Genomic DNA, 26550 nt, shown 5'->3' with positions numbered 1-26550 from the left:
TGTCAGAAAAATAATTACTTCTTGGAAATATCTCAGAATAAATAAGAAAACAAGTAATAGAGATATTTCAGTTTTAAAGTATTCTTTTCATTTTCTGTTTTGTTCTTCCTGATACATTCCTGGGAGCCAGTATTTGTCACTCTTACAAATATTTAACTAAGCACACAAATGTTGAGCTCCATGTGGTGTCACCTGAGCTCCCTATGAGTGGGCACAGAGCTATGCTCTTATTCAGAGACCAGAAAATAATTTAATATTTACAGGGCCAAAATATGAGAACTAGAGGAATGCAATTATTCAGATAAAAATTATTTAATCTGCTGGTTGAAGAGCAGAAAGGATCAAATTTCTAACTTCTTATGTTTATAATATGTTTATAAGCCTTGAGACAGAGAAAACAGCCTGGTTTTTTCTTCTTCCAGGCCAGTAACAATTACTGAGCTTCATGATTGTTCCTGTCCTTGTTTTCCACACCTTTTCTCCACGACTATACACTTCCAACAGAGCAGATGGATGATGTTCAGCTTTTTCCCTGTCCTGTGTTCCCACCAGGTAATGGTGAGGTGATAGGAGCTCTCTGAAGGGACTTGAAAGGTGTCACCTAGAGCCTTCTCAGGTACACCTGGGCAAAGCCTTGTAATCTCTAGGTCACTGTATAACAAGTGCCTGACTGCAACGTTGTGCTTTGTTATGTTTTCTGTTGGTTTCATTTGTTTTAAATATGGGTCACTGAGCTATTGCTCCCAGACAGACTGAAGTCCTTTTTGGCAAAGAAGTCAAAGCTATGAACAGGGAAAAGATTGAAGACCTAATAATTTGCAGGTGCTTCCCACTCAGGATCACCACACATCTCTTTGATTAGCATGCTGACTGCAGGTAAGCACTGTTACATATTTGGGACCACATACCTTTCCCCACTCCTGCAAAATGAGACACCTAACACAAGGTTACAGGTTTATCTCACTAGTAAAAGAAAAAGGAAAAAAAAATGGAAAACAAAATGTAGATCTACAATGACACCATTTTCTAGGATCTAACTTTTGCTGTATTTAAAGTAAGGTATAATAAGCACACAGCATATGGAGGTGTTCAATATCATGGACCTCAGGATCTCTGAATTTCTTTTTTTTTCCATGTTCTTTTTGTGTGTACTATTTAATCTTCTAAAACTGTTTATGTGCCATATTTTGTTCTTCTCCTTCTCTTCACTGGGATTACAGATGCTAAAATATTTGAGGCAGATTTTTTTTTATTATTATTATGTTTTATGGTGGCAACCACACTAAGCCTTGATTCCCACTGGGGACTGCAATGCTAATAATATCCCTGGTGATGTTCAAGGCAACCAGAACCACGGCTTTTAAAGAAGGGACAATGAATATTGCCTTAGTAGCTTTCTGTATCCATCACAGATGTACTGAGGCATGCCCTGAGGGCCACTCTGGCCCTCTTCATGTCAGTGATGCACAGAATCTGTTAAGCTTTTTATCCAGCCAGATGCACAGAAAACTGAGCAGCAGCTGGCTCTAAGACATGTGGAAGAGATGCTCTGTGGCCAGAGCATTACTATACTCTGGTGGAGCACACACCATGAGACAGTCCTGTAAAAAGAGCTGTGCATTCTCACAGCAGCTCTTAGGACACCAGGACGTAGGAACTTCAAGGATGGTCTCAGATTCATAGTCTACTCCCACAGGGTGTACTGAACAGAGATTCTTTACAAGCATCTGCATACAGCAATATCTGACATTTCCTCAGCTGTTGGGTTTTTTTAATATCTACTTTTAAATTTATTTAAGATTCTGTACTTTGGTAAGTCAGAGGTCATATAGGAACTACTTTGCCAGTAAAATATCCTCCAATATATTCACATTGGGGTTCAGTTCACCCTGGCATTATGTCTTTGCAACATAATAATTATAAGTTAATAGTAAATATTAATTTTGATTATTCATTAATTTTAATCATTGAATGGTTAATCTTAAGCTGTTGTAGGACTAACCCTGGTATTCAGTGATCAAAAAATTAAGTCTGAAAACCACAACTGCATAACACATCCACCATCCTTTTTTGCCATAAGTAATTGAGCAGATAACAAGGAATTAATAGTCATAACAATTAGTTTGCCTATTTCTGTTTCAGAGTTTGTCTGCATATCTCTGCACTACCTAAGCAAAACAAAGTGCATGCTGTCTTATATTCACCATTTCATAGCAAACAAAAGATTGTTTTAAATTAGTTCTGTAAACATAATGTTGTGTCACCACATACTTTTTCTGTTAATGTAATAGCTTTATTATTGACACATTAGTTGGGGGGGAAAAGGAAATTTCATTGTGAAAGCCTGCAATTAATTAGTTAAAGATCTGCTCCAAAATCAAAATGTATTGATGGTCACACAGAGGATTCTGAAACGATAGTATTACTTATTTGGGAGATTTACACCATTTATATATATTCTATTGACAATCTGTAGACTTGGTCTACAGTTTCTGAATGTAATTGCTTAAGATATTTAGTTAGCAATCCAAAATTTTCTAAGAATAATGTGGATAGGGGTATTATAAAAAAAGTAAATATTTGTAATAAATGAAAAACATGTTCATTCTCTGTTATAAAATTTCTAAAGATCTTATTGATACTGGTAGATTACTTGCATATTTGTTTTAATTTTTTTTTAATAACACAACACAAATAAAGAGGAAGTAAAATACAACTTAACTATCTTCTCTGTTTACAATTTTGATAGTAATGTACATCTGCCAATCTACTGATTTGAATCCCAGTTATTCATAATTCTACTGGCACTATCTAGTCACAAGACACCTTTGAACAATACAGTTTGTATTTAGCATCCCTTAATTCCTCTTCAGTCTCACACTCTCCTTGTTTGTTTCCATTTTGTTTGTGTCATTGGAACATGAGCTAGAAAAAAAGGAACTCATAAAATTATTCTTCTTTTCTAATATATATTTTAGCATAAGAATTAAATTTTCAACAGTATTTTGACTATCTGTAAGTAATTTCCAGTGCTCATTATCTTTTCTATAAAAATACTTTTTTCAATTAATTTGTAAAAAGTTGGTTTGTCTTTGTTAAAATTTTGAGAGTCTTATGTAAATTTTGCTTCTGTAACTGGACATGGCTGAGCAAGATATTTCCAGCTTCTGCCAAACATATTCCAGTGATTATGGTATACTCAATTTTGTTGTTTTCTGAAAACAAACAAACAAAACAAAGTTCTACATTTCCAAAAAAAAGGAAAGACATGAAGTCAAATAACAATTCAAGCTGGTGATTTCCAGAAAGCCTTTTTTCCCTCTTCTGTAGGAATGGAGCAAGATTTCACCCTAAACAACTGGAATCAGACTTTTGTGGTGATGACAATAAATGAGAATTATTGTGAATGAATGAAAGGTGTCAGGGACTCAGGAAGCCACATACAATCTGCCTTCAGAAAGGCCTCTTAAAACAGTAGACTTACTTGAGTCCTTGGGAATAGGCAAATACTCTAACCCCTTTACAAGCAGAGCTCTTAAAGGAGTCCACTTGCATAATAAATAATCTCAGAGTCAAAGGAAGAAAGTGCTATCCTAATTTTTGTGGGCTTTTTTCATTTTATACCTGGTTGTTGGTGGGCAGGAGCACCTGCTAGATTTGCAGATCTAGCTTTCACAGATGAAAATTCACATAAAAATATTTGGGCTTATATCTGCTTACATATTAAAACTTATGCTCCAGTATAATATTGCACACAGAGCTACATTAGTAACACATATTTATTTGCTGGAACATAAAGATCCAGCAATTGTGTTACTTTGATCTTTAAAGCTGAGAAATGTCTCAGGTTGTTGCACTATAACTCAAGTTTTTGCACATAAAGCCTCCTCTTCAATATGCTGACTGTATTCACAGCAGAATTTCCCCTTTTTTTACTCAAAGGAGAGTTCAGTGCATCTGTAAATGGGCATAATGAATCATTGCCTGCCTCAATTTGTGTTGCTCAGCTAAAAACTTTTGAATGACTCCTGCAGATCACTCCTGAGGCAATGGCTGCGGAGTCTTTGAGACACTGCAAAATCAGCAGCTGAGCATAGCATTGGTTTTTTTTTCAAAGCAAACAATTCCATCTTGTCATAAAGCAAATTCAAAACTCGTTTTCAGTGGTGCTGCTGAGCAAGTTCATGCTTCTGGAACAGCTAATCTTTGGCTTAAACAATTAGCCATTTGCTGAATTTTTGAATCATGGGTTCTGTAAACCGTTCAGATTGGTGAAGCTCCACCAAGAAATTCTGCCAGCTCTCTAACAGAGGTTTGAAAGGGAGGAAGGACTATTCTGCTCACCTGTTCTGACCTCCTGTCATAATTCCTGAAATAAAACTGTTTTTTCCTTTTCACCACATAAGCAAATGTTACCAAACTCATCATTATCAGAATAATATTTATAGTACAGCCTAGATAAAGGGGAAGCAGGTCTGAAACAGATAAATAAGGCTGACCCCTATCATTTCTGAAAATCCAAGTATGGCAAGATATACACACACAGTAAAAACATCCTTATCTTGTCACAGAGAGGTAGAAGATGGCTCATTGCAACATGTGGTGCCAGTATAAGGGTTTCTAATGTCACACAGCAAATCAATTTCTAAATTAAAGGGAAAAAAAGCAATTTCATGTTTTAAAAATCTGATAAGATTTCTCCATCTGCCATGTGCTACAGTTGACAGCTGCTTCCTTTAGCATAGCTAAGTTCAACATGACCTTAGCCAGACAGAGTGTGTAGGGTATAAGGCCATTGTTGAACATGTTACTGGGAAAGTATTAAAGCTTGGCAGAATTTTCTTGCTTTTGCTGTCTGTCTTTTACTCTGATTAATACCTATCCCTTTCTATACTGTTGCTGTCTGTCTCATATTTCTTCTCTCTGGTAGATGCCTTTTAAGAGTAGCTTGATTCAGCTGTAGTTGACCTTTAATGGAGCAGTGCTGATTCACATCAAGTTTTTATAGGCCTGTGAGTTTCTGCACATATGTGGAACAGGGATCCTCTTTGACCTACAGGAGTTACAGAAAGAGAGAGACATTTTTGGGAAGGTGGGTTCAGTGGGTATTTTCTTTAAAAAGAACAGTGCTTTATTAAAAACAAAACAAAACAAACAAAAAACATTTGTTTTATTATAAAAAAAAAACCCTACACAAATTCATGAGTGGCAAAATACAAGCAATTACTATGTTGAAATTAATATAAGCATAACCATGTTGTGTCACATATGCTAAGACTGAACACACTCTAATAGAAAAATATTTTTATGAAGGAGATTGGAAAACTTCTGCAGTTGAGTGTCAAATCATCATCATTAGTGGCAACATCTGATTTGTCACAGCCTCAGTGTCAATTGCAAACACACTCTGGAAAGAAGCTTTCAACTTTCTGTTTTCTTGTCCTGCCTCCATCTTCTCTCTCTCCATTTTTCATTCTCTTTCTTTCTTTTATATTCTTTTCTCCACTGGTTTCTTCCCTTCTTCCTAATTTTCTCAGTTTCCAATGGCACTGCATTCAATATCTTAAACATTTCTCTCACCTCTGCCCTCTGTCATTCTCTTTTTTCCTCTGCATATTTTTGCACCAAACATTTTTCTCCCACCCCTAAAGCTACATTCATCCTTCATGTTTTCCCTAGATCACATTCACTTCCCTTTAACCACTCCTTACACATACATTTTATCCTACAACGTGGATCAAGTGCATGTGGTCTCCAGATCAGATCATACCTTGCCTCTCTCCTAGGCCTTCTATTCATTTTGGTACCACTGACAACAGTGGGAATGACGCTGCCTCTTCACTGATTGCACTTGCAGTGCTGCCCAGAGCACGTGTGAGGGTATGGTCCTGGGGTTAGAACATATTTACTGGCCTGTCTTCTCCAAAGAGGTTTGCTGTCTTTTCCAACCTGTCATGACACTGAGTGGACTAGGCCACACCAGAAAACCTATAGGCAAGCTGAAAAACTGTCCCAAAGGCATAAAATTTCCCCTGACTTGCAGTTGAAATACATTTCATGCATAGGTAGGAAGTTGATACCATTTAAAAATTCTGTATCTGCCAAATGTGTTTTTGGCAGTGAAACTGGTAAAGCACACACTGCACTGCAGGATCTTCAGATGCTGAGTTCACCCTGTACATGTTTGTTTACCCGGGGAAACTGAAGCTGGGTGCAATACAGCTGGAAAAGTCACAATATGTGTGGAAACAACCACATAGCCAGAAATACACACCTTATAGAGGGAGAGGACTAAGCTAACAAGAATCTCAAGCTCTTGCTACACTTAGTCATGGTACATTTCTTGTCATGAACTGGGATGGAATGTGGGACTCTGAGAAATACAAAGGAAACCACAAGTAGCTTTAATAAGGATTATATGCTCCAGATGAATGTCACAAACATGTAACACATGTATTTGTGGTACCTTTTGCATTAATACTCTGACTTGCTTTCTATCTACATACACGTAACACCCAATACCACCACATTGTATGATATGCCTTTCATCTTGGTACATAATGGATGGCACATGTCCCATTAGCAGGAAAAAAATGCTAAGCCATAAGTATATTGTACATGCTTGTAGTTAATGTAAGAGTTATTATTTATTGATGGCTTTTATTTGCCCCTGTTCAAAAGAGAGACCACTGAACAGTGGACAACACATAAAAACTCCCCTCCACAGACCCTGCTTTTGCCTTCATGCATGAAAAATATTGTACAAAGGGTCACGGTCCATCTTTAATTCATTCACTAACATTCTGGTTGCACTACCTTTCACTTAGGATTCTCCTATGTTGTATGCAGCCACTTTAACAAGATGTGTCTGCAGTTTTGAAAATTGCAGTGCTAGCATTATGCAAATCCTTTTCAGTGGTTTTTGTTTTGATTTGGTTTTTATTTTTCCCTGTTGCAGTGAGGCAAAATGAGATAAATAAGATAAACTGTATTGTGGCCAAGATACTCTGCCAAAATGTTCTTGTGTTCTAAACTTTCTCTCTTTGGACTTGGTCTCCTTTTTGGGTCTCCTTACTCCTTCTCTGGCTGTCAATTTTACAAGATTTATTTGAAGGATCTAAGCTATAATGCCCAATTTTTACCAGGCATAATTTTTTGTTTGCATATATTGACTCTCCTTAGCTGATTAACCTGACATCTCTAACTTCAATGCAGATAACTCTGTGTTTGCCTTTAAAAACCTATAGAATGTTTTCCAGTTTTGGCTGCAGTTGGCAATTTTAGTATGCTCATTTGAAAAGCAATAAATACACCTTATAATGACCAAAGACAGGAGTATATCCTCTGTTGGGTCTAAAGTAGATCACTGCATGTCAGACAAGACTGCTCGTCAGACCTAGTGCCTTCCAGTTGTTATATTCTTTCATTTGTTTGGTGTTCATTGCCAATGTTTGAGTCTAATTGGGGTCTTTTTGGGTTGGGAGTGGGGGAGTTTTTTGTTCGTTTGTTTGTTTGTTCGTTTGTGTGTTTGTTTGTTTTGGAGGGGTTCTTTTGCATGGCCTGAACCCCAGTTGCGAAGGTCGGCGAGGCGCTGGGGAGGAAAGCGCGACTCTGGGAAGGACAGCTGGGCATTGCCTTCCTCCGCACGGCGGAATTGGGAGCGGGTGCGGCAGTGCAGCCGCTGCGGGAGAGGGGCAGGGTGAGGGTGGCCCTGGCGAGCCCCGCCGTGCCCGAGGGAAGGCGGCTCCATCGGCCGCAGAGCAGCGGCGGCTCCGCGGGCACCGGGCGGGCGGCGCGCACAGCCGGGCGGCTGCGGAGCTGCTCGGCCGGGGAGCGGAGCGGAGCGGAGCGGAGCGGAGCTGAGCTGAGCTGAGCTGAGCTGAGCTGAGCTGAGCTGAGCGGAGCTCACCTGAGCAGAGCGGAGCCCACCCGGCCGCTGTCCGTGTGCCGTACCCGGAGCCCTCCGGCCGCCTCCATCCTCCTGCCGCCCCCGCCGCCTCCGCGGCCCCGCGCCCGCCCCGGCGCTGCTCTGCTGCCGTGCTATGGTTACTGCCGCCGACGAGGACGACTTTATTGATTTTTTAGGTGGGGGGGAAGGTGAGGTTTTGGGGTTTTTTCCTTTCCAAAGCCGCACTCCGCAGACGGGGTTGTGGGCTGTTTTCCTGGGATGTGAAGAAGCGACCATTGTACCAGCAGTATGACGGGACGCTGGTTCAGGGTATTTCGGAGAGGAAAATTTCCCGAGGGAAGCATTCTGTTTGGGAGGGGTGGGATTAGGGTGTTCCCTACACACATTTACTCGTGAGGGACAGGGTTATTCCGCGCTCTGCATCCCCTCTCTCCCGCGAGTTTGGTCCCCGATATGGGACGGGCGCCCTTTGGGACCAGCGCAGGGCTGGGCTCGGGTCGTTGCCTCCCCGCCACGGCCCCCACAGCCCCCATGGCCAGCGAAGGGAACGAAAGGGCCCGATCACCCCGGCGGGACCCCCATCAGAGCCGGGACTTGAAAGTAGGCCTAAAACTCCCTCGCTGCTTTGAGATTTCTGTTCACCCCGGAGACTAAATCGCCGCTGTATTTCCTGTCTTCGAACACTTCCTGACACTGGGAAGATAACAAAGGGGAAAGTTTAAAGCAATAAACATCCCCGAACTGCCTCGCTCCTCATGTGCGTCTGGGGATGTCGGCGCTAACGCCAGGCAGAACGCGGCTGAGGAGTAAACTGGGCTTTTCCATGCCTCGGCCCGACCCGTGCTCTGACACCTCCTTAACATCTTTGGGGAATTTTCTTCTCCCCAAAATTTTGCGGGTATTTATTTTCCCCGCCTGCCAAATACCTTACTTCCCTGTCTAGGCTACCCGTGACAGCGTGTCCACTTCTGGCTGGATAAAAAAGAGGATGTCGTAATGTTGGCCAGTCCTTGTGGAGAAGCTCCGACTCTTACTGAACTCCGAGAAAGGCTCTAGGAGAGAAAGGATATCTGCGTTATGCTTTTCTTTTTTTTTTTTTTTTCTTCCCTTCTCCTTTCTTTCCCCCCACTTTTTTTTTTTTTTTTTTTTTTTTTTTTTTTTTTTTTTAAGAAGTAGCGGGATTTAATAAGCTTGATTGTGTTATTAAAAGCCTGAAAGGTTTTCTGGGCGTGCAGAAGCCCACTGACAGGTTTTCTTCTGTTTTGATAAATTTAGTGCTGTTATGGTACACTTCTCCCTCACATGCAGTAGCTAAGACTTGAAGATTAAAGATCGCACACCTCTAGATGAGTCAAAGCCTACACCCCGGAGCAGCTAATTCATTTCGTGATTGATTTCCCCGCTGAGCTGCTTCCAGTTTCAGCCCTGCGCGAAACCTCTTCCCCTGTCGGCACATCCATCGCACGGGATCCTCGCCATGTCCCGCAAGACTGCGAGGGGAAATCTGAACCTCTGGGAACCTCAAATCCAGACCCTTTTTGCAAAAGCATGTTTTTGGTCCAAAGTTCCTCAAGTTTTAAACCGGAGCAGGCTGAAGGAGACTTTCTGCGCGCTCGATTGGTGAGGCTGCGCTGAGCCACCACTATGCCGTGGGACAAAAATAGCTTTCCCGACCGGAGTGGGAGACTCGCTGCCTCCTGCGGCCAGGTGCCCCGGTCTGAACCTGGGCGGGTGACGGCGACAAGCGCCGCAGTGGCGGACAAGGAGCCCTTGCTCTCCCTGGGCGCCCAGCGCACGGCCGCCGCAGCCCTCAGCAAGGGCATCTCACCCAGCTCCTAGCGAACACCCACCTCCTTTCTTCCTAAACTAGCAACACCTCCTTAATCATTTCCCGAAGCTGGTTTTTTTTTGGGTTTTTTTTGGTTTTTGTTTTGTTTTTTGTTTTGTTTTTTGGGGGTTTTTTTGTTTTTTTCTTTTGGTCTCCCCTGGGAAGCGGTCCTAGTTTTCGCCACTAAGAAAACTCAGTACAGAATTTATAGCGGTTCTTTACCGGATGGAAAGGGTTAATCATCGTCGGCTTGGGGGTTGTGTTGGGGTTTTTTGTGCGCTTTTTTTTTTTTTTTTTGCCCCCGTTCCCTTCCCTTGAATGCATATAATCTCATTTGAGCCCCTCAACGTGATGAAAGCTATTGATTACTGTGTAGAGTCACCGACTTTTAGCAGGCTTTCCCAGCCCCCATCCCAAAAGTAAATAAATACGATGGCGTGGGGGGGGGGGGAGGGGGGGAAGGAACACGTATTTTCGGAAGTGTCTCATATATGTACAAATCTCTGTTTACGTCCTCCCATTCACGTGTATACCGATATCATAAAAGAGAAATCCTTCACCAGGGTTTTCCTCTAAATACCTTATTCATTGAAACTGGCAGTTCCACTCATTATTCCACTCCCTTAAACCCGATTCTGATGCCGGCTAAATATAGAGCTTCGACTTACTGGGAACGCGAATCGAATACACAGTAAGCAAATCAGTAGCACAGGAGGGAAAAAAAAACCCCTTGATCAAAGCCCTCCTTTTCTTCCCAATCCTGGTTTGTGGGGCGGAGACAGGTTTCTCGCTTATTGCACATCATTTGCAAAGATCAAGCTTAAAATGCAGTCACCTCTCTCAGAAGTAGTAGTTAAACCAAAAGTTAGGCGGTGGGGGTTAATAGAATTACAACCAGATTGAATTATTTTCAATCAAGGGTGTAACGGTGAAAAATAAGATGTGTTATTTCAAATCTGGGAGGAGCTGTACTTTAAGCAGGTCAGTTTTAAAAAATATACACAAATATACAAGGGGGGGAAAGTGCATAGAATGCAGCGTGGAAAAACCACCTTCTCTCTTCGAGTCTCATAAAATCCTGGCATTTTCTTTTCCTCAGTCACTGGATGATTTTTTTTTTTTTTTTTTTTTAATTACTCGGACGTTTTTCCAGCTCGCAGCGCGCGAGGTCACCCCGGGGGGAGGCGATGGCGCGGGGGAAGGAAGGAGGCCCGGGCATGCCCCTTGGGGAGGGGTAGAGGGTGACATTCGCGGCGCACCGGGAGGAAAGACACAAAAGGTCCGGCACGCGCCCACGGCGCGGGGCTGCGGCCGCTCGCCCCGCGGCCAGCAGAGGGCGCCGCGCCGCCTGCGAGCCCGGGCGCGGGAGAGGCGGCGGGGACCGCGGGGGGACCGCGAATCGGGGGGATCGAGCATCGGGGGGGGACAGAGCATCGGGGGGGACTGAGCATCGGGGGGATCGAGCATCGGGGGGGACTGAGCATCGGGGGGGGACTGAGAATCGGGGGGGGGACTGAGAATCGGGGGGGATCGAGCATCAGGGGGGGGACTGAGAATCGGGGGGGACTGAGCATCGGGGGGGGGACTGAGCATCGGGGGGGGGGGGGGGACTGAGAATCAGGGGGGGACTGAGCATCGGGGGGGGACCGAGCATCGGGGGGGGGACTGAGCATCGGGGGGGGGGGGGACTGAGAATCAGGGGGGGACTGAGCATCGGGGGGGGACCGCGCATCAGGGGGGATCGAGCATCAGGGGGGGGACCGAGCATCAGGAGGGACCGCGCTTCGGGGGGGACCGAGCATCAGGGGGGGGACAGAGCATCGGGGGGAGACCGCTCATCAGGGGGGACCGAGCATCGGGGGGGGACCGCGCATCAGGGAGGGACCGCGCATCAGGGGGGACCGTGCATTGGGAGGAGGCTGCTCATCAGGAGGGGACCGAGTATCGGGGGGGACCGCGCACCGCGGGGAGACCGCGCATAGGGGGAGACCGCGCACCGCCCAGCCCCGCAGCGCGCCCCGCCGAGGGACCGCACCCCGCCCAGCCCCGCAGCGCTCCCCGCGGCCCCGGCGGCAGCGGCAGGGCTCGGGCAGAAAGCGGGCGCCACCGCGCTCCCCCGGCCCGGGCAGGCGGTGCGGGGACGCCGCTGCAGCGATGGTTTTCAGTGAAACTGGCCATTACTAATGGTTCGCCCCAAACACGTGCCAGGCTGTCCGAAGCTGCCCGGCTCAGAAGTCTTTCAAACTGCTTTTTGGTTTAGTCAGCTAACAGAGAATTACAGCTACTGTTCCGATACCTACTTGCCTAAGTGTTCATAGTTATACGTATACCAAATCCTTTATATATATATATATATATATGCATATACATAAGCACCCCCACATATATCGCCAGTGGAAAGGGTATAGAAGTGATCGCCTAGAAGAGCTGCATTTCACACTATTTATTCAAACATCGAATATGTAAATTAACTGTGTGCGCGTGTTTACAATCATATCTTTACCTCCTGACACTATCTTGAGATAATTTCAGGGTAGTTTAGTTATCTCCGCAAGAAGCAACACTGGGTCCCGCGTCTTGTTTGGAATAAACCTGGAGAGTATGTTTTCTCCCTGAGCTTCGGAAAGGAAAACATCTTGCAAAGTAAGTTAGAAATCCAAGATGGTCCGTGGTTTAGTAGCTCTCTCAACAGCAAATGCGAGTTTCAGAACTATTTCTTGGTTGTTTCATTGCAATCACACTTCCTTGTGGAAAATTATTCTGCATGAATACGGCTTTTCCTCTCTTACACCCAAACTCGGTTGCCTTTTAAAAACATGGGACAGTTGAAAACAAGTATATTTTCCTGATGAATAGTGATTGGAGGGCACTTCTACCCTACGTTGATGAGGGCGGTATAATAGTCCATATGGAACAGAAGACAAAAAAGGGATCTAAACAAACTCAAAGGGAACGTTTAAATCTGGGTGTGGAGAGGGGGATGTCGGAAGAGCATGGGGCGGTCGCGCTCGGGAACGGGTACAATTCCGCACAGACTAAAGGACACTCGCTGAGTAGCTGAAGTGGAATCTTCCCTGTGAAAAGCACACACAAAGAAATCAGTGCCCACGTCTAAGGTGCGTTTTGCCCGGTTTGGGAAACTTTCAGATAACTGCCCTCTGGAATCCGAGCGGCGCCGTGCGCCGCTAAGCCGACGAGGGCGCGGACACCGCACCGCACCTCTCCTGGCCGCGGCTCCCGGGTGAGGACTCCCCACATCGCCTCCAGGGAGCAGCGCCGCAGGTCCGCTCCGACTGCAAGTCCGCGTCTTCTCCCCACCCCCACACTTTTTTTTTTTTTTTTAAAGTCAGAATTTTAAGGGACTCTCTTTGCGGAAAGGCAGAAGTTGTTGAGTCACAATTTAAGGTAAATATTTTATATTTGTACCTTCTTCGATCTTGTGTTTAGAAAAATATTGAAGATTTTTATGGACGAATTTAAGAGAAAGAGGCTGGAGGAGAAACGTAAACAGTCCCATCTCGTGGCTGGGGTCGTGCTTAGCCAGCCGGCCCTACCCTCCCTCTTCAGGGCATCCCCACCTGGGCAAACCTGAGCGTAATCTAAGGTAAACGCTTAGGAAGAAAACAGTTGGATTTCCACCACCATCACCACAGAAAAAAAAAATAAAAATAAAACAAAAATAAAAATAGATAGATAGATAGAGAGAGAGAGAGAGAGAAATAGAGAGAGAGAGAGAGAGGCATATATATATATGCATATATACATATATGTGTGTGTGTGTGTGTGTGTGTGTGTGTGTGTGTGTTGTGTGTGTGTTTATATCCATATGGAAATGGCTCATGTGGCGCAGCAAGACCGGACAGGGCAATGGGGTACAGCAGCCCGAGCGGGGCCTGGAAGGAAAATGAAAGGTGTGACGGGAGATAAGCGATGGAGAAGAGCGACAAGACGAAAGTATAAAGGGAAATACAAATAAGGAGCGAGGAAAAGTTGGCCGCGCGATCCCGAGCCGGGCGGCCGCGCCGCCAGACGCCGGGATATGCTAATGAGGGCAGAGCGCCGCGCCGCCCGCAGCCAATGGGCGTGCGCGGGCGTGACGTGCCCGCGCGTGACGTCGCGCCAATGGCGAGCGGGCTGAGTTGGAGCAGAGAAGTTTGAGTAAGAGATAAGGGCGAGGCGAGCGCCCGCGCCGCCAGCGCCCAGCCCGGCACCGCCGCGCCTCCGCACCGCACCGCACCGCACCGCGCCGCGCCGCGCACCGCCGCCCCGCGCCTCCGCGCCGCTCCTGCGCCGCACCGCCGCCGCTCCGCACCGCTCCCGCGCCGCTACGCGTGGACGGACCCGCCGCGCCCCCGGCGCCGCGCCCCGCACTGCGCCTCACCGCGCGTCCCCTTCTCTCTCCGCAGCCCTGACAGTGTCTCCCACGCCGGTGGTGTTTTGTGCCATTTTCTTTTTTTTTTTTTTTTCCCCGATTTTGATTTTTTCTTTTTTTTTTTTTTTCTTTTTTTTTTTTTTTTTTTTTGCCTCTGTTAGTACTTCTACTTTTTTATTATTATTTTTTTATTATTATTATTCCTTTTTTTAGCGACAGCTCTCAAACCTACTTTGGGGTCTTAAAACGAAACCGTACACCATTTCACTGTGGACATTACACCCTCTTACAGATATGGGAGACATGGGAGACCCACCAAAAAGTAAGGCGGAATCTTTACCGTTGTTGGAATAAATGTGCTGTCTATTGTAATCGTCTCAGGCAGACGAACTGCTGAAGTGCTGAACTTCATTTGAATGGTAGAGAAGGTGCCTTTGTTACCATGCCTGCATGCTTGCTCTGTCGTAGCCTTATATGTTAACAGCCTGGGGTCCTACTCTCTTTTAAAGTTTGTGATTTTGATGGGGTCTCCAACCACGGAGCTTTAAATTCTTCTCTTGATAGACTGTGGTGAGGCTGACTATCCAGCACCTAGTCGGTCTAGGGGTATTAGCATTAGACTTGCAAAAGAGAGCAAGTGACAACTGTAATGATGCTTGTTCTTGCTAGAAGCCTCGACTCCCTTCTTCTGAGGGAAAGGGCTGAGTGGGAAGTGCACCCAACCATGCTGCATCGTTTCCAGTCAGAGCCTCTTAAAATACGAAACGAAACACATAGGTGCTCTCCTCGTGAGGTAGGGCATTCAAACAACAATAAAATAAAAATCAAACCACGTGGGAGTTTGGAGTTTTGATTCCGTGCAGGGTTTGTGAAATGAGGACCTTCACCCCAAAGATTCGCCACATTTGCATTTTAACATATGTTCCCCTTCTTTTCTAAGCGAGGCAAGATTTTGATGGCATACTACAATTACCACTCCAAAGTATAATATTCTTAAAAAAAAAAGAAAAACAAAAAAAGCCCATCAACCCAAAAAACCCCTAAAACCTTCAACAAACAGCCCCCCCCCCCCCGAATATACAAACAAACAAAAAAAGGCAGACACCAAACAACGCTCCCACAATACGCTTTATAAGGGAATGACATTAAAAGTGTGTTTATCTCTGTAGGAGAGTAAACGGTTAGTCAATCATGTATTTATTTTCATTTCAGAAAAACGTCTGATTTCCCTATGTGTTGGTTGCGGCAATCAAATTCACGATCAGTATATTCTGAGGGTTTCTCCGGATTTGGAATGGCATGCGGCGTGTTTGAAGTGTGCAGAGTGTAATCAGTATTTGGACGAGACCTGTACATGCTTTGTTAGGGATGGCAAAACCTACTGTAAAAGAGATTATATCAGGTACGCCATTTATGTTGTTTAATTGTTCCGTGAGATTTTATTTTCCTTTTTAACTTTACAAATTTGACGGAGGAATTAAGAGGGGAAACTGTGAGGAAACGGGTAAAAGATAATTGGTATGTTTTTACGTGTTTTCCCATGAATAGAACTGCGAGGAAAAAAGTTAGTACCGAAGTTTTTTATTTCTTCTTTTCAAATGCAAATATCTGTATTGCTAGAACTAGGCTCGGGACTGTGTAGGACCTTTCCGAGGACATTGACAATGCATCCTGTGATTCTAACCAAGGGGGGAATTGTAGATAACGAAGAATATCTTCAATAGTGTAGATCTTATGAGCAACAGGGAATGGATCTCTTTCTAAGACAACCTGAGAAACGCATCTCTGTGTTTCTGCAAAGACATAGTGGCATTCAAAAAAGGCACTTCAACCATGTATGCCATAAAAATAAATACACGAGTAGGGAAAACAAAATAAAATAAAATAAAATTTAAAAAAAAAAAAAAAAAGAGAACCGTACTTAACCTAGGCCTATAAAAAACAAAACAAAACAAAAAAACCAAACAAACAAACAAAAGAAAAAAACTAGAAGGACAAAAAAAAAAAAAAAAACGAACCCCAAATTTCCTTCGGACTGGAAGATGACCGAAATGTTTCTTAGCTAAAATAACTGACATTTAATCTTTTTTAAATATTAACCCCTTTGGTGATATCTGACTGCCTTTTCTTTCTTATCTTATCTGTACTGATGAATTAGACAGAGCAGATCAAATTGCCCATCATCTGTTCGCGAACAATTGGGTATATTTAGATAATGGAACAGCTTCCTTCCTCACATTAAAATCTGGTAACTGATAAAATGTGAGAGTTGCCAATGCTGACACTATGGAGAAACCAAAGCAGGAATTTCGAGTGTGTTTATTATTTGTGCTCCTGGGTCATGTTGATCCGTTTCAGTGTCGCCTACTGGGTTTGCCAAATCATAAGTTTGTATGACACTGAGGTATGAACAGGTTTTTGTGGCGGTTTTTTTGTTTGTTTTGGGGTTTTTTGTTTGGTTTGTTGTGGGGTTTTTTTGTTGGGTTTTTTTGTTGTTGTTGTTTTTTGGGTTTTTTTTTGTTTTCTGTTTTTTGTTTTTTGGGTTTTTTTTTGAGAAAGTTTTGGAAGCAAATCACCTAGCCACCTAGGATACCTTCTGATTTCTGTGTAATACTGAATTGAAATAAAACCCTCGAGCTTTTCCTTCTCTAGTGCACAGTTTATAAGCAAACCATTCCTTCAAGCCATTGTGAGATTATTCTCAAAGTTCTAAAATGGCGAAAACCAGAGCGCTTTTTTTTTTTTTTTTTTTTTCAATTCTTTGCTTTTAAAAGAACGCTGGAACCGTTCTCTTAAAGTGTTATCCTTCCTCTAAATTCAAATGAAAGAAAAATATTTAGACCGAAATATGTTCACTTAACGTCCTTATAGAATTGAGCGGGAGAAATTTAAGCAGGAAAAAAAAAATCAGCTCTTTTAGATTAATATAGAATACATTTAATTTACTACAATTTAAAAAGTAAAAAGTACATTACCTGCAAGTTGCCTTTGAATTAGATCATGAACTAATCTCTAAGTGTCAAAACTGTGGGCAACAACCGCAACTTTCGTGCCTATGAATGCACCCTACTTTACGATCACTGTCATTTTGCTGTCTAGCCGTTCAGATTTTTTTTCTCAAACTGTGCAATTCGGGTATATGTAGCCCTGAATACAGGATTAATACACTTCTATAGCCATAAAAGCTGAAGAAGTATGCACTCACAAGCATACATTACAGACTGTATCTCTAAGGAAGTACACTGGTGAGGAAATTGCTGGGGATAAATATTAGCTCAGTTTTAGGAGCAGTTTTCACAGTTCTGTGGGTTGTGAGCGTGCATAAGTGCATGTACCCGTACATTTGTGGAAAGATGTTAATTTTAATCATACCAAGGACTTCTGGATAAGAAGGACCCGGTGGGGGACAAGAGAATGTGCAGTTCGGCACTCGAGTTGGAGCATTTTCTTGTGTTTATGTACTGGTGGGTGAACGGTCGTCTCCTCCTCCCCGTGAGATGAGGAGCCCACCACCCTCCAGAAACTCATAATTTGCTTTGTGGGGCTGTCAGCGAGAGGTTGCCCTTTCATTCCTGCTGGAGCGATTGAGCCCCGGCTCAAGGTGGGAGCGTCAGGAGGAGGAGAGGGGGCAGAGACGCTGAGGTAGAGACAAGCTGCAGAGCCAGAGCACCGAAGCTGCCTTTTTGTTGGGGGAGGGAGACAGCAGTTACACCACTGTATATGTGAGCCTGAGGAGGCATGTGTGTCATGCTTATATTGTTGTATTAAATTAATCTTGTGAGAGGAGACTAGGGCAAGAGACCCTGCGCTGGCAGTCACCCCTGCCGGGTCCCGGAGGCTGAGCTGACGGCAGTCCGAGCACACATCAAGCGGCACGAGTCTCGAGTGGGTTCCGCTCAAAAAGTATCACAATTTGGTGAAGCTAGCAGGTTTGGTATGAGATGGCAGCCCGGCAGTCTCGCCTTGCCCTGATGTGCCCGGGTAGTCCAGTTCAGCCCCAGGCCAGTCTAGGTCAGGTGAGGAGGCAGGGAGAAAGCAGGGATGGCCCCACTCCTGCAGCAGCCCGAGCGCTGGGGCAAGAGGGAGAGGTGGAATATCCTCGGGAAGAAAGGGCGTCGGTTTTTTGTTTCTTTTTACATCTCTGCCTCCCAATTCTCCCACCGGTGTGTTTGTGTCCACTCTGCCTTTTACGGCACGGGTATCAGGACTGCGAGTGAACCCGGTTTATTCCTTTCCCCCTCTGGCTTCTGTATTTTCCACGCTTTTTAAAGCAGTGGATTGCGTGTGGCGCGTCTACGCGGGGCCAGGGGCTGCCCACGAGCGGGAGTGAAAACCTCTTTCTTTTTCCCTTTCCTTCTCCCCCTCTCTCCCCCCCCCGCCCCTTCCCTGCCCTCCCCCTTCCCCCTCCCGTGCTCTCCCTCCTTCCCTCCCTTCTCCTTCTTTCTGGGCTGGGCCCTGCTCAGGTTATACGGCATCAAGTGCGCCAAATGCAGCATCGGCTTCAGCAAGAATGACTTCGTGATGCGCGCCCGCGCCAAGGTGTACCACATCGAGTGTTTTCGCTGCGTGGCCTGCAGCCGCCAGCTCATCCCCGGCGATGAATTCGCGCTGCGAGAGGACGGCCTCTTCTGCCGGGCAGACCACGACGTGGTGGAGAGGGCCAGCCTGGGCGGCGGGGACCCTCTCAGCCCCCTGCATCCCGCTCGGCCGCTGCAGATGGCAGGTACCGCCGCGCCCAGCGCCTCGGAGCCCCGCGGGGTTTGGTGATGCCCGGTCCCGCTCCGCACGGCGGGGAGAGCGCCGCGGCACAGCGGGTCCCGCGCCTCCGTGGGGAGCCGGGCCCGGGCGTGCGTGCCCGGGAGAGGAGGCGGCGGGGCCGCGCCTCTCGCCCGGGGCTGCTGCGGGTTCAGCAGCCGCAGGAGCGCCCGCGCTGGCGGGACGCGTGGGGCGGAACACCTGCGGAGGGGCCGCGCCCCGCCGGCCTGCCCTGCTCCTGCTCCTGCTCCTGCTCCTGCTCCTGCTCCTGCTCCTGCTCCTGCTCCTGCTCCTGCTCCTGCCCCGCCGCGCAGCGGGTGCGGGATTCCCGAGCAGCCCGGAGCCGGAGACGGACGAGCCGCTGCCGGGAGCAGGTCTGCGCTTTCAGACCCCTCCGCTGCCTCAGGAGCCAGCGGAGCCGCTGTTCTGAGAGCTGGAGGAAGTGGGGTCTGAAAAGAGATAGACTTCATAACTACAGGCTGGCGCTTAGGCTGTAATTTAAAACTGTCAACAAGCTAATCTTCGGTAATTGCCTTTTAAAGTGACTCTTGCCTTCTTGAAACGTTTCACGTAATTTGATGAGAATTTCATCTCAAAACTAACCTTGTAACTTCAGAGTCGCCCCACCTTACAACTTCATTCACACTTCCAGTTCTCAACTGGTACGTCAGGTACTCAGAGACTCTTAGCTTTGGAAGGGACACTTCTCTGAGGCTAACTAAGCTGGACAATGCAAGGTTGGCCGGCGTTTTTGCTGTGCAAGTAGCTGTAACTCGGAAAGTTATTTACAAATACAGCTATTCTAGAACGGGTTCATTTCCCTCTTCTGAGCTGCCTTCAGGTGACATATCTATATATAGGGAGAAATAATCCCGTAACTGATCAGGGCAGAATTCTAGAGAGACTGTGCTCCCCATATCATGTTTGTGCATGTCTCCGAAAGGCTTAGTGTGTCGGCAGGTACAATACTGATAAGATTTGAAGCCTTCGTATTGTCGTCATCGCATTTGCTGATGTATTGTTACAATTCGAAAAGTCGGAACCCGTCTATACAAAAGCGAGCACTTCTGGCTGTTAGCTAAACAGTTTCAGAAAAAAAAAAAAAAAAAAAAAAAAAAAAGGTACTGTTTTTATTTTTCCCTCGACTGGGTCAGATTACACATAATAGCTACAGCTACACAACGCACAGAAGAATAGCAGAACCACAGGAACACTTTGAGCTCTTGATGTGATGCCACCCGTAGTTTTGCGTTTCTTGGCAGTTTCCACGAGTTGCTGGGCTTGCTCGCCTTTTAAAAACACTAATAATTTTTAAATTATTCATGGAAAGTATAAGCAAATGCGCCTAGCGCCTCCACTTTTTAAGATAAATCCCATCTCCTGTGCTTTGAGAAACGGAGCTTCCACAGGTTTTTTTTTTTTGTTTTTTTTTGTTTTTTTTTGGTTTGGTTTTTTTTGTTGGTTTGGTTGTTTTTGGTTTCTTTTTTCCCCCTTCCCCATTGGCACGGTGTAGAGGATTTGGCTTGTTTTGCTCTGGTTTGGAAGCATCAATCTGCCGGGAGCTGTTGCACGTTATCACGGCTTCTGGCTAAAATGAGCTAGATTCACTGTACAAAAAGCAGACTGGAATTGTGATTAATTTAAGAAGAATTCCTTCATTAATTTTCGGGCCAAGAAGTCTGTTTTAGTTATTTGTCAGGAAATAAATACATAAAACCCTCCTGCTGCTTTCCTAGCGCACATACACCTTAGCTAACTTGCCCTCCTCTGTCAAGTTTTATACAGGTTTCAAGCTTCTGTCATTAGGGGTTTTAGGGGGGTGGTTTGTTTTTGCAAATTAATTGTCTGTGGAGTCAGAAATGTCAGTCACTCCACCAGTGCATAGAGCAGAGGAGGCTGCAGCAGCTCCGATAGATCTGAGTGCTTGAATGGCCTTTGAAAGAGGGTTCATCACCCACCCCCGCTCCTCCGCCCGCCACCTTCCCCTGTCCCACCAGCTTAGATTCATAGTCTCTGCAAGCTCCCTGCTTCCTACTCATGGGGATCCTGTCCCTCCCTTCCCCTTCCCTTACAGCAGAACCTATCTCTGCCAGACAGCCAGCTCTGCGGCCCCATGTCCACAAGCAGCCAGAGAAAACCACCCGAGTCCGGACTGTCCTTAATGAAAAGCAGCTTCACACCTTGAGGACCTGCTACGCTGCCAACCCCAGACCTGACGCCCTCATGAAGGAGCAACTGGTAGAAATGACTGGCCTCAGCCCGAGGGTCATCAGGGTTTGGTTTCAAAACAAGCGATGCAAGGACAAAAAAAGGAGCATTATGATGAAGCAACTTCAGCAGCAACAACCCAATGACAAAACTGTAAGTGACTTCAGCCTCTATCCGTGTGCTGCCTTAATTCCCAAGGAGAGACGCTTGGTGTACGTTCGGCCCGGACAGCTCCAGGGCTCGGTTTGATGCTATTAATTTTTTGCGGTCTCCCTGAAAACAAAGAAAACGATACCGCTTAGCCATTACCTTTGGTTTCTGCTATCAGTGCAATCGAAACAGACCACAGCGAGGAACCTATTTAGGCTGTTCGAGAGTACTTAGAATTTGTGGAACTAAGAATACGCAGTAGCTTGGACTAACTTCTCTGCAGCATGAATGAAATCTGCAGAGCGTATGGGATGTAATAAACCCAGTCTCGTCTAATACTTTGTAAATGCAAAGAACTCCTTAAGGAGAAAATGACGTCTTTGCCCTCTTCCGTGTTTTTAAACAGGGGTACACCCAGAAGTAAAAATACTTTAAAAAAACCAAAATAAAAATTAAATAAGAGGTGTTTTTCTTAGCAGTTTATATACTACGAAGTGTGTGCGTTTGTCAGTGCACTTAGTGCAGAAAAGGGCAAATGCAATGCAAATTTTTCTGAATTACCATAGTGTTTACAGGTTAATTTATATATCGTTATATCTATGTAGAGTTCTTTTCTCCAGATATATGCATGAATGATGTAAACAAGTGGAATGCACTGGGTTCAGCAGAACAAATTGTCTGTCTCCATTTTAAGCCAAATTTGTTTCTTTTTTATTGTTATTTTAAGTCCACTTGAAGAAGAGTCTGTTATTCTCCCTGTGTATATTGACTGACCCGAGAATGACTATTAATTCATAAGGCTGCCTAGTTAAGTGGAATTTAAGGAGTTTCATTTTACCCTGTTGGAATGCAATAAAACACGGTGTTATTAACTCGCCTGAACAATCTATTCGTCGAGGCTTGGAGTTATGCTGTACACTGTGCCTGCACCACAGGGTATATTGAGAGGGCTGGGGACTTTTTTTTTTAATTTTTTTTTTTTTTTTTTTTTTTTTAAGAGCTCGGTAATGACGTACCCCGGGTTTGCTGTGCACTGGATATACGATCCAGTTAAGGTCACGCAAAACAAAACCCGACTGGATGCGAGCTATAGAAGGGAGCGGGATTAACCATTTCTCGTTCTCCCATTGGCGAGATGCAGAGCGCTCGTGTTCAAGAGAACTCGGGGCGGAGGGGCAATGCCTTGAGACGAATAGGGGGATTAAAGGAAAAGAAAGTAAACTTCCACCGTGATAAATGCAGCGAGTAGAAACAGGCTGACCTAGAGCAGAATAGAGTAAGACATTCACAGCAGATTAACAAAGCAAATACAAGCGACCGTATAGATAAGATAGAAAGCAGTTTATTGACTCAGCGTTTATATACAATAAAGCTAACCAAGCTCATTAACATCTTTTGCTGGGCTGTTTACAGAATATCCAAGGGATGACAGGAACTCCAATGGTGGCTGCTAGTCCGGAGAGACATGACGGCGGTTTGCAGGCGAACCCCGTGGAGGTGCAGAGTTACCAGCCGCCCTGGAAAGTACTGAGCGACTTCGCATTGCAGAGTGACATAGACCAACCTGCTTTTCAGCAACTAGTAAGTGTCGGTTCCCAGCCCCAGCCAGCCGGTGCCCGGGCCAGAGCAATGGGCGATCCACTCCAGGTGCCAGAGGCTCTCAGAGAGACAAGCAGCCCAGATTAGCTGGGTTTTCCAGAAATTGCAAGGCGGGCATGACTGCGTCTGTAAAAGCAGAGAACTGAATTGATTTCACAGAGCTTGGTGCAAAATCGATCTTAGTGTACAGCAGAGATATTCCTGAGTTGAGTGTGAGTTTGGATAAGGCTTGACTCAGGTCTGGTAATAGCTTGAACACTCCTGAAAACTGAAAGCACTTCACTGAAACATTCTTTATATGTCACTAAATTGTATTTACATTGTGAAAACAGTTTCTAGAATTCACCCGTCCCCACTTCAGGCTGATTTTGCCTTTATGCTGTAGGATGAATTTTAAATACATGATTAAAGTGTCAGCCAGGGCCCTTGTTTCATTAGACAAATATCTCTTAATTAAAATTTCGAAGTCTGTGTCTTAAGCACGTACTTCTGGATATAACTTTATGTGTCTATATATACACACCAATCTATACATATATATATAGCTAACATTAAGTGTTGTTGTTTGGAAAGGAAATTGCTAGTACATATTTAGGTGAAAAATTCAAGCAATATAATACACTATCTTAAGCCAAAACAAAATAGATCTTTTAGAATAATTTCTGTCCTTAACTCCCTTCCTTATGCCTACATCACTTGGCAGCCCTTATGGGACCATATCACCAACCTAGGCACAACAAGGTGGATTAAGGAAAAAGGTTCAGTCTTAAGTCAGTTTCCTGCCCTAAGTATGTTAAAATCAGATATTTAAAATAATAAGGTACGTTGTTTTTAGTATTTCAGGGATTTAGAATAACAGCTACGAAAAATTAACATGTAAATATTTTTTTTGATCTGTTGGGCTTTTCTTTCGTCTTTTTTTTTTTCCTTTTTTTTTTCCTTTTTTTTTTTTTTTTTTTTTTTCCCCACACCCAGTGATGGAAGACAAAGGTTTGTAGTTGAATCTAGCATTGTGTTCAGACCTTTTCAGTTTAGTATCATGGTCTCCTGCAGAATCTCTTTTCTTTTGCCCAACAGCAGTCTGCAGTGTGTTCTCCTAGCTGGCACTCTATGCTTGCTCAGGAAACTGTAGCACAGCAGCAGGGCTATTTGCATCCTCTTACATCTAAAGCAAGCACTGTTTTTCTTGCTTTAATCAAACTGTCCATCAGACAGGAGAAAAATTATCTTTGGTTGCTTTACTAACTGTGCCTTAACAAAATACGAGACTTTAAAAATCTTTGATACAGTGAGGTTTTGTATTAAGTAGTTCAAAAAAAGGAAAAAAAAAAGGCAGGATGGAAGATGGGTAGTCCAAATACACATGCACACATATAGGTAAATAAGCCATTAGGTACACAATGTATTGATATATTTGATATACATTCGACATAACATGTGATACTGAAAAGAGTTAAATTAAAGAATAGTGGAAGGAAAGTTCACTGGCCTTTCAAGCACGGCTCTAATCTGGAAAGGGCCTTAATCACAGAATTGGCCAGCTAAATAGGTGCCAAAGAAATGCTTCTGGATTAACAAAGCTCCACCCTTCAAGTCATGCCTTTTCCCAGCACTACTCCTAAACTAACGGGAGCAGCGGGGCACATTAGGATGGAATAGTGTGACCTTTTTTATCAAACAGACTCTCATTAAGAAGAGATAGCACCAGCCTCGAATCACGAATGAAAGAGGATGGCTGGTTCCAAACGCCTTCTGCTCCTGGATGCTTCTTCCAGGTTTATTTTGATATGTGCACAAAAGGGGAAAAAAGTAATCTTTCAGTTTCATGTCAAGAAAACACGTGCACTGCTAAATAATTGACTAGAACATCCTATTGGGATTGCCACTCTTGCAAGACAGGGAAGAAGGCCTCATTAATAAGTTTGTTTGTTTATTTGCTTGATTTTTTCAGTCTTCTTTTTCTATTTTTTAATCTACTTTTTATTGGTGATTTGGCCAACGGCCTGAAGAAGGTTCCTGTGAAGTCAATGGGGAAGCTAAACAGAGCAACCAGCAGTGACACAGCCTCCCGTGGAGTTGTATCAGGCCTATTGGCTGCATGCCTTGTATATTTATTTTTGTGTTCTTTGTCTGCTACTTTTCTTTGAGTTTTACAGTTGTAGCAACAGTTCTTTTTCTTATTTTTCTTCTTTTTTTTTCTCTCTCTTTTTTTCCCCTTTTTTTTTTCTTTTTTCTTTTTTTTTTTTTTTCTTTTTGGCAGGTTAATTTTTCAGAAGGAGGACCTGGTTCCAATTCCACTGGAAGTGAAGTAGCATCGATGTCCTCTCAGCTGCCAGATACACCCAACAGCATGGTAGCCAGTCCTATTGAGGCATGAGGAACATTCATTCAAATATCTGTTGTTGTTTCTGCCCTTACCCTCACCCCTGTTGAAGAGAGTGGGAAAGTGAACGTGTTGGGACTTCGAAATTTAGGGGGAAAGAATATTTAACAACCCTGTAATGAACCTAGCAAGGAACTGCTCCATGAGATGAACGGAGTCATATTTGAAAAGACAAGGTAATATGGTAGCAACACTGTGAAGACAATCATGGGATCTTACTAGAAAAAAAATACTTAAAAGAACCACAAGCCCCCCACAAACCCTGCGCTTTTCAATGATCAGAGGAGTGTCGAAAAGACGTTTTCCAAATATAGTGGATTTGTACCCGTGGATCTCAAAGAGAAAAAAAAAAAAAAAAAAAAAGAAAAAAAAAAAGGAAATCTTTTCATTTGACTGCACATCTTAGGGAGAAACCAAGGTAGAGGGACTTTCTATCCGGTCCCTCCCATTCCGAATGGTGCTGTTTCTATATTGGGGATAGCCTTGCCAAAAGAAGCTCCAGTAGGTTTTCCATCATCAGGAAAGAGACGATTCAGCCCTGCATTGTTGAAAGATTCCTTGCAGGAAGGTGGAGCTGCATTGGTTTGCAATGTTGTTTTTAGCTGACTCTTAACAAGGGGTTCTTTCCTGGGTCTCTTCTAGCATGCCTGTAGCGGGGTTTTGATTTTGTTTGGTTGAGATCCACCCCCTATTAAGTGTGATGCGATTAAAAATAGGTTTTTGGATTCCTCTTTAAAGGCGAATTTATAAAAAACAAAAAACAAAAAACATTGCAACAAGGTATACCTCTATTTTGCCACAAAGCGTCTCGGGATTGTGTTTGAAATGTGTCCGCCCAAGAACCTTCCCCTCCCCCAGAGATGTGTATAGTCATTGGTTATAACGACTGTTTTTCTCTCTTTCCTTTCTCTTTCTCTCTCACTCTCTAGGAAAAAAAAAATAGGAAAAAAAGTAAAAAAAAAAAAAATAGGAAAAGTAAAAAAAAAAAAAAAATCACTCCTTTTGTTTGCTCTTGCATTGCAAAATTATAAAGTAATTTATTATTTATTATCAAAAGACTTGCCACTTTTCATGTCAGTTGACTATTTTTTGTTTGCTGAAGTAAAAAAAAAAAAAAAAAAGAAAAAAAAAGAAAAGGTTGTACCGTGGTCTTTGAATTATATGTCTAATTCTATGTGTTTTGTCCTTTTTCTTTCCTTAAATATGATGTGAAATAAAAGCGCCATATGTAGAATTATTATATCTTCAGGACTATTTCACTAGATAAGCGTTTGGAATAGAAATAATAATAATAATATTAATAATAATATTAACATTAAATAATGAACAAAGTTCCCTCTTTTTAA

General features: G+C 44.1%; 1 protein-coding gene across 1 annotated transcript; it reads left to right on the top strand.

Annotated features, from left to right (window-relative positions):
• Positions 1–14285: 14285 nt before the first annotated feature.
• On the top strand, positions 14286–26340 carry ISL1 (ISL LIM homeobox 1). Its single transcript, XM_056513634.1, has 6 exons — positions 14286–14431; positions 15322–15511; positions 18573–18832; positions 20939–21225; positions 22636–22803; positions 25082–26340. Exons 1-6 carry the CDS (start codon positions 14404–14406, stop codon positions 25196–25198), a joined length of 1050 nt encoding a protein of 349 aa, XP_056369609.1. The 5' UTR covers positions 14286–14403; the 3' UTR covers positions 25199–26340.
• Positions 26341–26550: the final 210 nt, after the last annotated feature.

The sequence above is a fragment of the Oenanthe melanoleuca genome, chromosome Z (assembly GCF_029582105.1).
Source record: "Oenanthe melanoleuca isolate GR-GAL-2019-014 chromosome Z, OMel1.0, whole genome shotgun sequence".
Classification (NCBI taxonomy): domain Eukaryota; kingdom Metazoa; phylum Chordata; class Aves; order Passeriformes; family Muscicapidae; genus Oenanthe; species Oenanthe melanoleuca.
The sequence above is the reverse complement of the archived record's forward strand: the minus strand, read 5'-3'. Positions and strand labels throughout refer to the sequence as shown.